General features: G+C 40.3%; 1 protein-coding gene across 1 annotated transcript in view; it reads left to right on the top strand.

The window, feature by feature from the left end:
• The window catches only part of LOC103771402 (hemicentin-1-like), a gene marked incomplete at both ends in the record, with an annotated part of 82,650 nt that overhangs the window by 32,553 nt on the left and 32,131 nt on the right, over positions 1-17,966 (top strand). Inside the window, 13 exons of the mRNA XM_008938698.1 lie at positions 1,024-1,136; positions 2,391-2,550; positions 3,408-3,582; positions 6,017-6,144; positions 7,967-8,239; positions 9,374-9,469; positions 9,902-10,096; positions 11,159-11,289; positions 11,963-12,110; positions 12,613-12,739; positions 13,741-13,895; positions 16,002-16,280; positions 16,871-17,152. Of these exons, the coding sequence (XP_008936946.1) occupies positions 1,024-1,136; positions 2,391-2,550; positions 3,408-3,582; positions 6,017-6,144; positions 7,967-8,239; positions 9,374-9,469; positions 9,902-10,096; positions 11,159-11,289; positions 11,963-12,110; positions 12,613-12,739; positions 13,741-13,895; positions 16,002-16,280; positions 16,871-17,152 (2,262 nt within the window). The remainder of the gene's footprint in view (positions 1-1,023; positions 1,137-2,390; positions 2,551-3,407; positions 3,583-6,016; positions 6,145-7,966; positions 8,240-9,373; positions 9,470-9,901; positions 10,097-11,158; positions 11,290-11,962; positions 12,111-12,612; positions 12,740-13,740; positions 13,896-16,001; positions 16,281-16,870; positions 17,153-17,966) is intronic.

Here is a 17,966-nt window from a genome sequence, read left to right on the forward strand (position 1 = left end):
AAAATTACAGTGACTGCAGGACAAAGTGTTAGTAATCTGGTAACCCATCTGTAGTTCAGCTGAAGATACTTATATTAACTCTGTGTGGACTCACAACATCTTCATGGATTGCAGCCTGAAATTTTCTCACATGTGAAATTAATCATGGGAGACTTATCTTAAGCTTCACTGAGGATGCCTGAACATCTGTTTGTGTTAAGAGTAGCTATTATTTTTTAATAAGGCAAGTATCTGGTGTCTGTTAAGGTCTTCCATGTCAACACTAGTTTTTGGAATATTTTAGAACTTGAGAGCAGAAAGGACTGTACTTGTTTGTTTTTAGAAAGATCTAGTTTTTGGTATTATAACCTCAAATCTGATCTTTTTTCTGTTGTTAATTCAAAACCAGCTCACTTAAGTTGTAGAACTGGGATTCTTGTTATCTCTTGTTACTGATTTTTGTGGAGGGATCTCGTATTTTTTAAATTCATCTAACAGTCAGTCCCTACAGAAATCACCACTGCAGCTCACACAACATTGTAGCATTTGTAACAAAGATTAAATGAGTTTGGAGTGTGATCAGTTCTTCCCTCTTACATCTGGTCTGTTCAAAATGTCCATCACTGGAAGCTGACTGAGCACCAAAAATGCGGAACCCATTCTCATGGAAAGTGCTCTACAGGTTGAATCACGTACAGGATTGTTTCATGAAGCCTAAAATGTTGTCAGAGGATATTGTGACAAAGACTTTCTGAAATGATTGCTGTCAGCTATGTGAAAAACCAACAGTTAGTTTAAAACTACCTGTACTAATCCAGTGATCAGCCTATGACTGAGACGCTTTGTTGTGAACTGGTATTTAATCTGTCATGAGACTGGAGAGTGGAAGGGAGAGCAGCTGGTCATTGGGTTCAGAGAAGAGGCTGAAAATTCCCAAACCCTGCTGCCTGTATGTAGTAGTTGAATATAAAGATTTTACTCTAAGATTTATGCCATGGTTTGAAATATTTTCTGCCTGTGTTTAATATTTGTGTTTATTTTTAGTTCTGCCTGTTATTCAGCATGGGCAGCAGATATTCAGCACCATTGAAGGAATCCCAGTAACATTACCATGCAAAGCAAGTGGAGTTCCTAAGCCATCTATTGTCTGGTCCAAGGTAATTTCTCATCTTTGAGCTGTTCATGGAGAAAGATAATTGAACACATCATTTAGTTGTCATAAAAACTAAATGCAAGAAATATGACCAAGAGTGTCAGCTGTGTGCGACCTGGAAAATCTCCATTTACTCCTGTCTGTTTTTGTTTCTCAGAGCTGTACTTTCTGGCCATACTCCAGCCATAGATCAGTGTTCTATTCTTTGGAAGGGCTTTACTGTAGCTTTATGTTTTTAACACTTTAGAAATTGTTCATATTCTTGCTGTGAGTTGATAATTTAAGATTAGGCAACCTGCCACAGATGAAAAGTTAATTTTTGTTTTGGAGCCTTATCTAAGAAGCCTTTTTCCTCTGAGGAAAGTGTGTTTAATAATGGTATTCTGGGGTTAACCTTCTCTCACTTTTCAATCATGTCCTTGGCAAGATGTCCACTCCATAGCACCTCAGCCTGTTAGGGAACTCTTCTGAAAGCCAGGCTTTTTATTTGCTCTTCTTGAACAGCATAATTTCTGGTAATAACAGTTATCTGGGGTATGTTACAGCTCTCATGACATTGCTGTGAGGGCACTGCTGTGCCTCAGAAGCTGTGCAGATGTAAGTGATTGGGATCTTGTGCACAGCTTTGTTTAAAAGCCAGAACAGAGCACAGTTAACCGTGGTGCTTTGGCAGGGGGGAAAGCACGGCAGGAGGAGATTTTTCTTCATATCACTTATCCAATACAGACAAGGAAGAATCTGCTGACTAAAAAGATTTCATATCATGTATACCCGATCTGTTTTGACATTAGCAATCAATGTCAACATTAGGTCAGTTGAAATCTTGATTTTTGTTTTTAAAATTTTCCTTTAAGAATTGGAGCCTGTAAAATGTAAGAAGCTTTTTGCATAAGAATCCCTGTGCTTCTGCTCTTGATACTGCTTAGACTGTGACACTCAAGAAGTGTGAGAAGTTAGTTGAAGTTAATAATTTGGTCAGACTGCCTGCAAATTGCTCTACAGAACTGCATTAAAGAGCGTGGAGCATATTACACAGTAAAAAATCAGACCCAGTGCAGAAACGGTCACAGCAATGGGGTAAGTAAGGGAGATGCTACAGGCACTAATGATTTCTGTGTTCTGTTAATAGTTTTAATGCCAGATTTTATTTTATTGCTGTAAGGTTTAGCTTGTATTGAATTAAATGATTGTCATTTGGTCTATTTTAAAGAAATCCAGGTGCTGTGGACTATTTTTTTTCCTTTTTTTGTTTCCACAGAAAGGAGAAGTAATTCTTCCCAGCAGTGAGAAATTTTCTGCAGGCTCTGATGGAAGTCTTTATGTAGTTTCACCAGGGGGTGAAGAGACTGGGGAATATGTGTGCACTGCAACAAATGCTGCTGGTTATGCTACACGGAAAGTCCAGCTGACTGTCTATGGTATGTGTGAGCTAAAATCAAATACACTGTCATTGTTTCTCTCCCTCTGTTGCATTCTACTTTAGACAGTAAAGCCCACTCAGGTGGATTGTGAACTAGGGTACCCACAGTGCAAGCAGGATTTAAACTAATCTCTGGTTAGTGCTTTTGACATTGTCCTAGGTCACTGGATCCACATACTAGGCAGTTTTACCAATGGCTGGTACTGAAAGGCCCATCCTTAAGCCATTATGATTCTCTTCAAACCTCCTGATACTTCTTACCTTGAGTTCATAGACTAGGATTGTGGGCTGGTCATAATTTCATCTATTATGAAAGTGGATAGGAAGCATCTGTGTAAGAATAGAAGTCTCTTCTGATAGAGGAATGAAGATCCATTAATCACACAGGTCCTGACAGTTTCTACCATCTCCAAGTACTATAAAAAGATTGTCTAGGTGTAGACTTGCATTGCAAGGCTTTATGGCTTGTTAGGTATTGGTGCTGTAGTGTAACGTAGTCCAGGTATTGGTTGCAAACTCCCTGTGCAACACAGAGCTCATCAGATGCATGAACATATAACATATACATATAACATATACATATAACAGCTGCTATCCAGCTTTTTGGGTAGGTAGTGCAGTTCTGCTGGTATCTGTGGTATTGCATGTAGGCATCAGCCAGTGTCTGAGCTGCAGGCACTGTACAGCAGCATGATGGTGATTTGTGTCTTCTGCAGACGTGTCATTGAAAACAGGATTGTGATGTTATGTACCAGATAAAAACAGAGATGTTTAATCTGAAGTGAAATTGTATGGTGTTACGTTTGTACAAATACCTATATTCATTACAGCTTCTTAACGTGTTCCATGTTATAGTGAAACCTAGAGTGTCCAGGCCTGGAGACCTGCAAGGAAATGCATATGATAAACCCATAGAGATCTCAGTAATTGCAGGGGAAGATGTCACACTTCCATGTGAAGTGAAGAGCTTGCCACCCCCCATAATTACCTGGGCCAAAGAAATGCAGCTCATATCTCCATTCTCTCCAAGGTAACAATGTTTGATGAAAACAAAAGAAAAGTGAAATTGCATCTAAGCTGTCAAGATGTTGGAAGGGTATATAATTTCTAATTGCCACAGCATCCATCAGAAGGTATTTAGCCGTCCTGCTTGAGGACCCTGTTTTACTAAGCCTTGAAACTCTCTTTCCCAAGCCAAGCATATGTCTCTGAAGGATACTAAGACACTCTGCTGCCTCCATGCCAGTGTGTGCTTGTACGCCAGCTCAGGAGGCCAAGACGAAGGAGAATGTGTTACAGTTGTACTGTGGTGATGCCCAGAGACTCACATAACATGTGCTTGATTATAGATGTTTAAAAACGCTCTTTCTTTTCTTAAGCACTTCATATTTATGCTCAGGGGAGCACTGTCTGTTATTCATATGAAGCCTGGGCTGCCAGTAGAATGCAGATGAAGATAAACGTTTGGGATTGCTTACAAGGGCTCGTTGCTTGCTGTGTTTTGGATCCTAAAACTCTCCAGATATTCCTGAGCATGTGAAAAGACAGCAAAATGCTCATAAAAACATTGAGTTGACAGCCTTAGAAAATGAAGAGTTGGGGACTGTCTTGTATACAGCATGGGGCCACAATGCTGGAGAATCCTTATTGTTTTAGCACAGTACAGAATAAGAGAGGAGAGGAGTCAGTGACTATTTTCTGTGTTCCCAGCTGACGTGCCAGGTACTGCCATGGGCCATGCTAGTCCTTTTTGATCTCCAGGATACCTCAGAGAAGGGGTGAAGGCTACAGCTGTATTCATAAACCAGGGAATGGTAATGCTGGCCATGTGCACCCTGTCCTGATCACTGCACTTGGTGTCTGGTGTCTCTCAGTGATCCGAGTGGAAGGAGTTGGGTGGTGTCTGTGCTGAGTTAGGGAACTGTACAGCCCTGAAGATGAGCCTTTTGCCTTGTAGCCAAATCTATCCCTCAGAGCCACCTGCTCCAGTGAGTCTGCCACAGCCTCAGCCCCTCATGGGCCAGCATGTTTGGGGAAGGAGGCTTGTGCACGAAGAATTGATGTGTTGTTAGTAATCCATGTGGAATTTTCTGCCCTTGTCCTCTGAGCATGTTGCATGTACTAATGAATCTGCATTCCTGGTGCCTTGATTATCCTCTTTTTACCTCAGGAGACTCTGATAAATTAGTCTACTTGCTCATGGCTGTTGTGGAAAGGTCCGGGTTGTCCATAGTAACTCAAGTCCAGCTCAGCCCATTCCATAAAATGTTTACAGATGTCAGGAAAAGTTAAAGAATTAGTCCAAGCAAAATTGTTTGAGACCACCCAAAGCTGATGTTAGAGATGTGACCAGTAAACAAAAGCGTGAAATCAGAAATTATGGAATTTTTATCAGAAAGCAATATAATTAGTGGACAAAGTAATGCAAGATAAGTGGCCCCGGCAATCAATCTTTCAGAGTTATTAAAAAACAAACAAACAAAACAACAGTTTTGGAAAGATATGGACAGCAAAAGAGGAATCATAATATCAGACAAATTTGGGTGGCCTGTGGGAAATATGTTTCAATTTTTTTTCATTTATCTCTCCAGGCCATTGCGATGCCAAAATTCACCAATTATGCTCATGTGACAACATTGTCAGTTAGTGCCAGGGAAAGGAGGACAGATAATACCACAAATTCCCACCACCTTTGCCTAAATTCTGTATATAACCCTGAGTGCTAGACTTGTATTTCTTCTTGTTAATTCTTAGCTGTCATTTTTTTCCTTCCCTCCTCATTTATTTTCCATATTTCTATTACTTTTGACTTCTACATAAGAAGATTTTGACTTAGCTGGTTGATGTATCTTGTCATGTTACAGCCCTATTACCAGAACTGTAGTAAAAATTAATGCTATGTAGTGAACTATTTACTGATGAATAATAATATCTCTAAACACCAGAACTGAACTGAACTCTTCAGAGTCCACTCTTCTGTCTTGAAACAACATAACATCTTTTTTTTTCCAGCATCAAGTAGTATCAGAAGTTTTTTAACTTTCTGACTCACTGACTTGGGCTGAGGAAAAATTTTTGACAGGAGATTGAAGAGCTCCATTTCTCTACCTGTTGCAATTGGGTTTTTTTCTTGTGGTTTGGTGGTGTTTTTTTTTTTTTTTTTTAACCTTCCCCTAAACTTGCAATGTGAGTTCTAGAAACAAGGCAGATTTGAATACATCTTGTAAGTAGCTAGAACCAAATATTGTAATTTTGATCGCGTGTTTTAGGTATTTGCTGCGTATTCTGCGTGTAGTGGCTCAGTAAAGAGTTAGGAAAAAAATGAGTGAATGTAAGTCATAGTTCAGTAACATGACACAACTCAGTGTTGGTTTAGCTTGTAGCAATAACTAGCAATGTGTAAGTAGAGGTCATTCACCTCTCAACACATGTTTATACAATGTATCTGCTTCTTACTTTTCCAGACACACTTTCCTACCCTCAGGGTCAATGAAGATCAGTGAGACACAAGTTTCAGACAGTGGAATGTATACCTGTGTAGCCACAAATATTGCTGGGAATGTGACCCAGTCAGTGAAGCTCAGTGTACATGGTAAGTTTTAATTTAAAGGATAATCTGCAAGTTTCTGTATGGAATTTAGCATCATGTGGAGCTTTTCCAACATTTTTCCTTATTTACATTAAATACTAGTAACCTGTATTCTTCCAGGTCATGTTATCTTCATATGCAAGTTGTTTTGTCTGTGTGGAGAGGAAATATTGTGTATACACACACACGTATACATATATAGGTATACACACCCACTCCTTCCTTTAATGTTCTCTAGGCTCATGGAAGAATTATAGTACAATATGACATGTGACTCTCTATGGCAGCCAGAGGGATTTCAATAAGTGAAAGATTTTGTTCTAATGCACTTAGGTGTTCTGTGTGCAAGAGGCTTCTCAGCAATGAGTTTGGAAGCAGTGGCTGAGAAAAGAACAGTTGGCTGAGGCTTACAATTTCCCACCAACTCAATGGGAGCTACATTTCCAAACTCTTTTGGTACTGGTTACCTCAAAGTTTGCATGCACTTTGCATGCTCAGGTGATAGTGAAACCAGTGTGGAACTGGGTCCCCTGTGAGGGGCAGCTGCTCCTGTCTGTGCAGAGCTATGTGCATACACATTCTGCTGCACCCACCTTTGCAAGCTAACACCTTAACCCATCTTACTGTCCTTTCTCTGTTCAGCACCCTCTGCTGGTGCCCACCTTCCTCTCCCCCTCAAAGGAGGTGTCTAGTCACTCAAGCTAGGACCTGTGGCCCCCTCTCCCTTTTGCCATAGATCATCACATTGTCACTCCTTTGTCTCTCTTCTATTCTCCCCATACTGGGGCCCCAACCACAGTCTCTTAACCACGTCCACGGTGTCACGTAGTTAGCTTCGTGCTCTCTCGTTTATTCCTCCTTGCCTGCATCAGATGCTAAAGCACCCAGGAGAGTGGGTGCAGGAGCTGTGGCCTGGCACAGCCCACACAAGGCTGATCTATAGTAATCGTGAGAGTATAGATAGTTCTTCTGTGGTTCATACTCCTGTAGAGTTTGGGAGTGGTGTTGGCAGTGCCTGCTGCCAGCACGTCTTTGAAGTGGATCACGTATAGTGAATGCAGCAGTTTGGACCCCCCTGCCCCCAGCAGCTTCAAAACTTCAGACTTCACTAATTCAACTACAATGGCTATATCAGACTGCTGTCTGGTTCTCTGTGTGGAGAAGGCTGATATCAGTGCATATCTTTGTTTATCTGTAGCTGTACATTAATGGAGAGTCTGGAAAAATGGCAATTATTATTATTTCAGACATTCTTTATAAGTCTTTTTATTGTCAATGGTCCTTAGAAAGAAAAACATTGTGGCAAAGATTTATGTTTGGTTTATATTATTCTTTGGTACCAGCAAAATCTCTTCCAGTCATATTTTATCTCCTTGTCTGAACTTGTGTTTGGAAGCGTACGAAGATCAGGGATTAGGGGAAGGAAATGAAAATGTCAAAAGGAAAATTAACTTTATCATAAAAGCTTTTGAATTGTTTTGTGTTAGCAAGAGCCAGTGCCCATAGCTCTTCAAATGCGCTCGGTATAATAATATTACACTGCTCGTATGGAAGCCATGTAGCAGAGTCTGAAATGCAGCTTCTTCAGTTTTGTTAAGCAGTAGGGTGTTGTCCATCCTATCCTATGTAGAGGAGATACATTCCTTAGTGTGTATAAGGAAGTATAGCTTCTTTAGTCGCCTGGGGGAACGTAGTTTCAGAGGACAAGGAAGGATGTTTTTAAGGACATTTTCTAAAATGACAAAGCCAGAAAAGAATTTCCTTCAGGAACGATTCTGTACGTGCTTTTCTTCACCTTACTGTGAACTAAACTTGTCTTCTTTAGTTCCTCCAAAGATACAACATGGACCTCGAGTTTTGAAAGTCCAGGCTGGCCACCGAGTTGACATACCCTGCCGTGCCCAGGGGATCCCTCCCCCAGAAGTCACTTGGTTGAAAGGCAGAAGTCCTGTGCCTATAGATGGTGGGCAGTTCATCCACGGCCCGGATGGAGCTCTGGGCATCAGCAATGTCCAGCTCCCTGATGCTGGGACCTACAAGTGTGTTGCTAGTAATGCAGCGGGCAGCGACGTGGCAGAGATAACGGTACAAGTGCAAGGTATTTATATTGGGACTGTAATCTTGCCCCTGCCCTGGCTAGGTATGAGATCATGGCTCATCTTGTGGAGGGCAATGGTCTTTGCTATTGGCCGTTACATGGTGCAAAATCCAAATTTGTTTACATGTTATGTTCTGATGTTAATGAAGGAAAATAAGAATAGGCAAATAGTCTTTGGAGAGTTTTCAGAAACAAGAAAAGACTCAAAATACATTACTATTTAAAAAAAAAATCTTAAAGCTACTTAGGATTTGATTTTGTAGTAGGTAATTAAAATCTTATTGTGATGCGGGAAACCTCTTTATCTTTGTGTGTTGAGATGTCTCACATTTGCAGAGATGGTCTCTGAACCACAGAGCCTGGTGTCACAGCTCGTAATAGAGTTGGAATTTTTCATAATCTGAAACTGAGCTCTTCACTCCATTGATTAGTACACGATTGAGAAGTTGATGGGGCAGCAGTGGTCAACGTGCTTATTTAAATATGTGGTATTACTCCTCACTTGATGGACTGACATACATCACTGTAGCATGACTGAGTTAAGCAGTAATTATTTCTTCTTTGTAACAGTCTAAAGGCAGTGTTCTGAACCCTTTGGAGTAGAAGTGCTGAGAACTGCTTCTTACAAACAAGAAAGAACTACCAATAACTTTACATCATTATAAATAATATTCTTTGTACAGTCTCAGTCTGCACACAGGTTTAAAATGAGATGCAGAAACAAAGGGTAGAAGTAGTACAATAGAATCATTTTGGTTGGAAGAGACCTTTAAGATCATCAAGTCCAACTGCTAACCCAGCTCTGCCAATGTGGTACAAGAAAAATCAGTTTAAATAGTATTTCTCAGATTTTGTAGAAACACAGTCACTGAATTCTAAACAAATATAATGGGGTTTAGAGACAACCAATTTCAATCAAATGTGAAAGCCTCTTTGTGCTGCTTACTTCCTAAGTGTTTCTGCTGAAAGCAAGACTGCTTGGATAGTAAACATTCTGATCAACGTAAAGAGGGTCATTGGAATCTGACCTTGTGTGAATGAGAGAGACTTGGAAGTGTTATGTATTGCCAGGCTGTGTTTTCACATCTGGGAGCAGAGATCAAGGTCTTTTGGGGGAATCTGATTTTCTTTCAGAGGCTCCTACTATTGAGGATCTGGACCCTCCATACAACAGTCCCCTTCAAGAAAGAGTGGCCAATCAGCGCATGGCCTTCCCGTGCCCAGCAAAAGGTCTGTGTTGTTTTTGCCAACTTTAGTGACAAAAGTGTAGTTTTTTTCTGTTGGTGTTTCTGTGTACTGCTTCTGTTATGTTTCTATGTACTCCTTGTCATGGTAAAAATGTACAGTCTGCACAATTATTTTCCTTTTATGTTTTATGTAGAACAATTTAGACTAATTGATATAAATAACCACCATGTGAGGAACTTCTGTGAAAAGTCATTGCTAACCAGCAAGGATATTATAATATTTATTTAGAACTAAGATTTTTAATGTTAAAAGTATACTGTAACAGTCAGGGCTTCCTCTGAGTTTGAAAGCTCACAGCCTCCCTGTGCACTGTCCTTGCCAGTAAGACTTGCAGCAAGCAGTAGGAATTGTTTGAATCTTTCTTATTCTGAGCCAAGCCAACTGTTGCTTGAAATTTCACCTTTTTCTTGTTAGGTGTTCCAAAGCCTGTCATCAAATGGCTCCGTAATGGAAGAGAGCTGACAGGCAGTGAACCAGGGATTTCGATTCTAGACGAGGGGACGCTGCTGCTGATAGCTTCTGTTACACCTTTGGATAATGGAGAGTATGTTTGTGTGGCAACCAATGAAGCTGGAAGTACAGAAAGAAAATACAACCTGAAAGTTAACGGTAAATAATAGACACAGCTATTGGGGAACGGTTTTTGGAGAACATGATCTCTTCTGTTGTTGGAAATTGCATCCCTCAAATCGCCCAGTGTGCAGTTAAATGATAAAAAATAATTGGAGTACTTGCATTTCTATTAGTCTGGTACTTTCTCTACTTTTTCTGTTGTTTCTTTTCTCTGTGACCTTACACACAATCCATCTTTGCTTTGCTCAGAGCTAAGTACATTTTATTTGTAGAGGGCTCTAGTTATATTTGAAAACTTGAATGCAAATAAAATATGAAGACTTTTGTACTGTAGAAATTAAAGGTTGGATGATAGATCTGCATTTCAAATATAAATATGAGAAAAGTTATTTATCAAAATGAACACAGAATAGGAGAATTCTTGCTCCTGATATTCTTCTTCCACAGTCCTAAATGGAAACTATTTAATAGAAACTATGCAGGTGGCCTTGGGATATGTTTTGAAATTTTGCTTCTTTCAGAATACTTTTCTTCCAGCCTTGTCCACTTTCCATTACAGTTAGTTCTGATGCCTGAGCTGGGTTATATCCTTACCTTTATTCTGAGAAAAGCAGAAATTCCATCTTGTGCCAGCAGGCCTCATCTGTGGGACCTGAACTTTCTTATCCACCACACAAGGCCTCTCTTTTTGCATTCATAGTGAGACCAATGATAGGCAGATGTTCTTGGGGGTGAGTGAAGCAGTTTCTCTGGAAGAAACCGCTTCATTTATATGATAAGCAAGTAACATGGGATTTTAAGATTAAATAAAATTAAATTAAAGATTAAACTCCAAGATTGTTCTCTTAAAATGCTGATGGTGATTGCATTTTAGTGTATTTCTCTGAGAGACTGTTGGGCAAGAGAATACTAGTTTATGATAAAGAGAAGAGACACAGGGAGATATGTCCAGATCCAAATGGCAAATGAAAGCATTGAGGATGAAATGAGAAGGGCCTGAGAAATTTAGATGATGGTAATAATTGATTTGGTGGTAAGGAGGAAGTGAGAAATCACTGGAATAGAAGGCTTAATACATGACTTCGAGCTTTTTTGTAGTTCCTCCTGAAATTAGAGATCAAGAAAAGGTGACAAATACATCAGGAGTTGTTCATCACCCTGTAAGTCTCTTCTGCGAAGTATCTGGTAACCCCTTCCCGGTCATCTCCTGGTATAAAGAAGATATCCAGGTATGTATGATTAACCCAGCTGAGTTAACATCCCCATCTTCAGTCGGTTTTGTGTTGACTTCTGAGTGCTTGGTGTGAGAGCTCATTTAGAGTGAATACACGTACATGCCTTCATGTATATTTAAACTGTGTTGAGAACACCCACGCAGAAAGCCAGCTGAATATGGCTAATCCATTAGTTCAGCTGTTCAAGAAGTCAAAAGTAAACTCTTTATTTTCAGGATTCCTCTAGGAATTAGCCTTAGCAATCTCCCAGTGCTCTGGATGCCAGAATCCTTGCAGAGGGGACCAGTAATGGTATTTTCTTTATCCTGTTGATGGAGAAATAAGAACTCTTGGAGGCAATTTGAATTCCTTAGGATTATGCTTGAGTCCTATGCTTCAACTTGTAGCTGATAAGTGATAGTTTATGATAATGAGAGACCCTTTTATGCACCTTTGTGACTGACCATTACTGATAGATGAAGGATTTCTTGGGTCTTCCCACGCTGTGTTCTATTTTGAGCTAAAAGTTGTATTCAATAGTTAGCAGAAGTGGAGATTAGTGCTGTAACTGGAAGGGGAAACAGATTACGCTTAGTCTAAAACTACCATTTTCTTATAAAAATCCAGCTGTGATATTTGGCTGATGTAACTTGGATCGCATAAGGATAATGTCTCGGGTTCTTTTAAGGTTGTGGAAAGCAGTACTCACCAGATTTTACACAATGGGAAGATACTGAAGCTCCTTAAAGCTGCTACTGATGATGCTGGACAATACTCTTGCAAAGCCATAAATATAGCAGGAAGTTCTGAGAAGCTGTTTAACCTGGACATACTAGGTTAGTTCTGTGGGTCTGGGTATTTGCTTTTGTGGTTTGTTGAGGTTTTTCTTTGAGATAATGATCTGAAAAACAGTTTATATTTAAGGAGCCAGTAAACTTCAAGTTATTATAAATAGGTGCTTCCTCCTCCTGTCCATTAAATACTGGCTGCCAAAGCCCTGATCGTGATGGCTTTTGAATACTTAAAATTTGCCGTTCCTGTAGTAACACAGACAAAATGCTGCTTTTCATTACTGGATATTGGTCTTTGAGACTTAGTTTTGTATTTCGGGTGTACCGCAGTCTAACATGGAGTTGTTTTATGTAGTTCACCAGCACAAGTGTGGAAGTGCTTGTCATGATAGAAGTGACTTTATGATCTAGCAGGGGACACTTTGCTGTGAAAACTAAAGTTGTTTCAAGGACATAGTATGATCCACTACAGTGTTTCTTTCAGTTTCATAACATAACTTCTCTGGTTAAATACCAGTTCTTCCTGTAATGTTTTGTCTTTTCAAAGTTCCACCAAGTATAATAGGTTCTGAGACCCCCAGTGAAATCGCAGTCATCCTCAACCAGGAAATCAGTCTGGAATGTAGAGCCAAAGGCTTCCCTTTTCCTGACATACACTGGTTCAAAGATGGCAAGTAAGTTTATTACAGCTTTTGTGTTTGTGTCTAGGTTATTCCTCCTTTAGAACACAGCAGGTGCACTGTACCAGCAAGCTCTGCTTTTAACTATTGAGTGTTAAGTTACTGTTGTCAGATATAGTTTCAGGTGGTGTGAGGTGGTAAATTCTTTAATCAAAAGTTAGCATCCTGCTTTTCTTTGTGAACTGTCCAGTTACTGGCATGGACACTTGCAGAGCAGTTCTACGGTATTTGAATGCTTGAAACAAGATAAATGTAACCATTTCTTTGAGTTTATTCTATCTGGATTATTTTAAACATATTGTTAGTTAAAATACAGTTATTTCGCTGACATGATTTTTTTCATTGGTAAGACAGTACCAACGTCAAACATTTTTCTAGTTAGTGCCTTATGTAGTTCTGCTTATATACAGTAAAGGTTTTAAAACATTTGTAGCCTGCGTGTTTCAGTTCTTCATCTCATCTTCCAGGAAAGCATACCAAGAGAAGAGTTCTTGGTGGCTTAAATATTCACTGAAAAGCAAAATAAGCTGTAAATGTTTTTAAATAGTGTTGATGTTTAACAATGCAGTTCAGTATAGACATAGGCTAGGAGTCACAGATATTCAGCTGTGACAGTTCCTTACTCTTTGGTGTTGAAATGTTGATGCTTCCATCTGGTAAGCACATTGTTATCAGCAATGAACTGTTGTGACCTGAGTAATTTGGAAAAGGAACTTGAATCAGGAGTAGGGCTCTGACTGATTCTGGCATCCCAGACAACCTGAGTAAAGTACTTTGTGTTTTGGTTTCTTCTAAAAACTAGGAATAAAGTTAAATATAATGGTTTGTCACTTTGTGGTGGCTTTTCAGATAAATGCTGTTACTCTAGTGTTAAATAGTACTCTTTAATGGTGCAATTACTGCCATTAAGGGACCCCTGTTTATTACTCTCAGTTTAAATTAATATTGAAAGGCTGAGGTCAGAGATTTGTGAAGCCAAAGAATCTCTATTCCAGGCCCTTGTTTTTGGGTGATCCCAATGTTGAGCTTCTGGACAAAGACCAAGTTCTACACATAAAGAGTGCTCGAAGGGTTGACAAAGGCCGTTATCAGTGCAGTGCCACCAACACTGCAGGCAAACAAGTCAAGGAGGCCAAGCTGATCATCCATGGTAAGTTTATAGGATGCCTGATTCTAGAAGATGCTTTAATTTTACTTGTAAGATTTCTTTTCTGAATGGAGGTACTCACACAAATATAAATTAAGGCTCTGATCCTCCAGAATTTGTGTGTAATGATAGCTTGTAACTGATCTATTCACATCTGTTCACAAAGTGACTTTTTTGATCCAGGACAATACAAAAGATCAAAAAGGACAATTCATGAGTGTAGGTAAGTTTGATGTAAATTAGGAGATTATCAGCTGGGAGAAAAGGCAGGGAAAGATTAATGATAGAAGGAAGAAGGAGTTTTGAAGGAAGACTCTAAAGGAGACAAGAGAGAGAGTTTTTCAGTTTGGAAGACAAAGACCATGTGAAAGCCCAGTCAGACTTAAAAACTAAGAGAACACAGTGCTAGCAGAAATTAGGGGGAAACAAGTACAGAAATCTACTGGTGGCATAACACTCTTGTGCCCAGAGTGTGAAGGGTAGGAATTTGACTCCATTATCCTTTAAGCTGATGAGTCTTTATTTGCTATAGATTTGCTTCTGAAGATTGTGAGTCTTTTGTTCTGGTACCTGTGAGCTTCTTATGCATTGTTTCCCACATCTGGGATGTTTCTGAAGCATGGAGCAACCACATGCACAGAAATACACCTGTACATCAGTCATAGTGAAGCTCCATTTGTTCCATTGGGAACAAATAAAATGCTGTGAGGACTTGTGGGTGATTGTGGCTTTTGTGAGATTAGAGGAACAAAAACCCCCTCACAAATAAAAGCAGATGAGTAGACCTTACTTCAGGTTCTTCAGAAGAAAAAGGTGAATATGTGATAGTAGAATGGAATATATCCTTACTTTAAAATTTCTCATTAATCCTGGGTGGACAAATGGAAGCCCGTGGTGTGAGGAACCTAGATGCTAATACTTGCTAGTTCTTAGTTTGTTTTAGCTGTTTAGCCCTACTTTTAGCTTTGATACCTTCCCAAAACACCACGTTAAAACTATTCCTCTTCTCTGTGGGTGAAACCATTCGCTGATAAAGAAATGTGTTCACCTTTGAACTGTGTTTTTTTTCAGCATTTTGTGGTTTTGGTTTTGTACGTTTTGGTTTTTTTTTTTTTTTTTTCCTGGACAGAAGTTATTTCAGTTAGGAAAATTGTTAATCACGTTTGCTAATCTGCAAAACCCATTTCATAGGTGTGGATCCATTCACTGACATTCTGCTTTACATTTCTGCAGTAGCCTTAAGTGAGCACTGTGGAAGTCAGTGGAAGTCTAGGACATACTGAGCATGTTTGGCAGCAGAGGAGTTAATGTGTCTGCCAGATGTGTCTGGTTCTTTCAGCAGTCATAAATTTAGTTGTTGCCAATTGCACTGTGTTTTTATTACTTCTATAGAGATTTACGAACTCTTTATATTGGCTGATTTACACGAGAGCTTGTTTGCTAGAAAAATGTGAGTACTGCTGCCTAACAAGCAAGGGAAATTACTATGGGCCAAAAGTTTCAAAAATAGGAGCATAAAGCTAGACTGTAAAGCACATATTTAGTCTCAAAGTGAGTGACTTCATCTTCAGAAGCTTTGAGTACTGAGCAGCGCCCACTCCAGTCAGAGAGGATCTTGGGTGTCTTTGGTGTTTTAAATAGAAGGTTGCTGTTCCTTCTTAGGAAGATGCACCTCCCATAGTGTATAGGGGTTGCTTTTTCTTTGCTCCTTGGGAGCAGAAGAGGCAGAGCCATGTCCACATGCATTGCATGGCACATGGTGGCCCAGCTGTCTTAACCTGGCCCATGTTGGAGCCTAGCAGGTAAAATGTTTCCGGGTTCCTCTAGTGAGGCAGCAATGCTTTGCAGTGCCCATTGCTGGGGCACTTGTTTCTTGAGTAGATGGTGGCCTTTTATGTTGTGTTCTCTTCGTGCTTTCAGCTCTTTGTGTGCCCCAGAGAACTGTAGAGGCAATGTATAATTCTGCTGGGAAAAACAAACAAACAAACAAAAACACTAGAAAGAGTTGGATGTCTGATTAGGCTAAGATCTTTTATTCTAACAGCATTCTAATGTTTAATCTGCACAGGCTTGTATAGTAATTCTGCAATGTTTTGTCTTCTGAAATAGTCCCTCCTAGCATTAAAGGTGGAAATATTACCACAGAGGTATCAGCGCTTCTTAACAATCTCATCAGTCTGGAATGTGAGACCAAGGGGATCCCCGTTCCCACCATTACGTGGTACAAAGACGGACGCCCGATGATTTCCAGCCCCCAGGCTCTGTATGTGGACAGGGGACAGTTCCTGCAGATAGCTCGGGCCCAAGTATCTGATTCTGCCAAGTACACTTGCCGTGTGACCAGTGCTGCTGGAGCTGCTGAGAAAATGTATGACGTGCACGTCTATGGTACGTGAGACTTCATTGAACTTGGTTACTTGCCCTGTTGCAGGAAAGCTTCGCTGCTTTGTAACCTCAGCAGCCTTTGCAGGCCTGTCAAGGGGGCACAATGGTGCACTTAGACTGGCCTGTGTTAGCAAGTCCATGTGGAGGGGGCTTTACACCCAGTGCTTTATGTGACTCTCAGAAATCTCTTTATTTAGCAGGCCTAGATACTGTGCTTTAACAAAGTATCGGAACTATTTCTTCTCCATGTGTTCTCTTTCTCACCTGTGCAGGCTGAACAACACTTACCTGAAATAGCCACTCTGGGTGGAATCTTTAGCTTGCTGTTTTAAGACCTTCGTATTTCATTCTTCCATCCCAAAGCTCTGCAGAGCCTCTGTTTTATACAGTCGATCCATACTGAACTACGTCATTGGACTTCTCTGTTTCCCCTTTGTCTTGGCTCACCCCGGCAGCAAATTCTCACATGAAATTGTGCATGACATAACGGTACACAGAGCCAACGTGCAGGGGGAGGAACTAACCCATTTGCTCTTAATACATTTTCTGGCTACAGAATTAATCGCCTGCAATATATTTTCTCCTTTCTACAGTTCCTCCAGTAATTGAGGGCAATGGTGACACAGCCCAGAGCAGGCAGGTGGTTGCTGGCAATTCGCTGATGTTGGAGTGCAAAGCTGCTGGGAACCCTCCACCTCTCCTGACCTGGTTAAAAGATGGTGTGCCTGTGAAAGCCAGCGACAACCTCCGACTGGTGTCTGGTGGGAAGAAGCTGGAGATCCTCAACACTGTTGAGGCTGACCGGGGCCAATATTTGTGTGTGGCCACAAGCATAGCTGGAGAACAAGAAATCAAATATGAAGTTGAAATTTTAGGTGTGTGTAGGAGAACTACTGATTTATCAGATTTCCATAAGCCTAATAAAGTATGGGTCTATTTTTGTCAATATTGTTATATGAAAGGTGAGTTAGTCAAGCTACACATTTAGTTAAACCTGGGCACTGCACACTTTTTCTGTCCAGGGTTACAGGACAGCTAGAAGACTTGCTTTCAGCTTAGTTCTTTAAGAGCTTTTGTGCACATAGTAGGTAAATATTATTCTTAGTAACCTTTAAAATTATTCTAACTTGCCTTCATGGAAGAAAATGATAAATATGAAAGGAATCCATTAAAAATATCACTGAGTAGTTGCCTATGTGGGGAGAACATCTTTCTGTGCATTTGAACTGTATGATGCAAGAGTTGAACCTTTTCTTGAAAAATATTTATTTTTTCTTTTATCATTGAATCTTTTACCATGCCCTGCATCTCAGCAGTCCCTTCTGAATGTCTCTAGGTAAATGAACTCTACAAATGTTAATCACATTCTCCTGACATGGAGGGGTTCATTTAAGACCTAAAGGTTTGATTTTTAGGCTTCAAACCACTCTCCTGAAGAACACTGTGTACTCTTGCAAGCGGATGTAGAGCATCTGTTCTGCTCCAGGTAGATCTCACTGGTCTTGCAAGTCAGTGAAGGAGCTGTGAGGAGCTGTATGGGGGTTCTTCCTCCCCAGCCCAACCTGTCTTGCAAGAGGATGACACAGGGTGAAGAGGACCTGGAATAGGGTCCTCTGCACCTTTTTTTCTCCTTCTGATAACAGAGGGTGCTAAAAAAATCCCCCTGAGGCACCCTGTTCACAACATTGT

This window comes from Merops nubicus, unplaced genomic scaffold, assembly GCF_000691845.1.
Source record: "Merops nubicus isolate BGI_N331 unplaced genomic scaffold, ASM69184v1 scaffold8294, whole genome shotgun sequence".
NCBI classification, from domain to species: domain Eukaryota; kingdom Metazoa; phylum Chordata; class Aves; order Coraciiformes; family Meropidae; genus Merops; species Merops nubicus.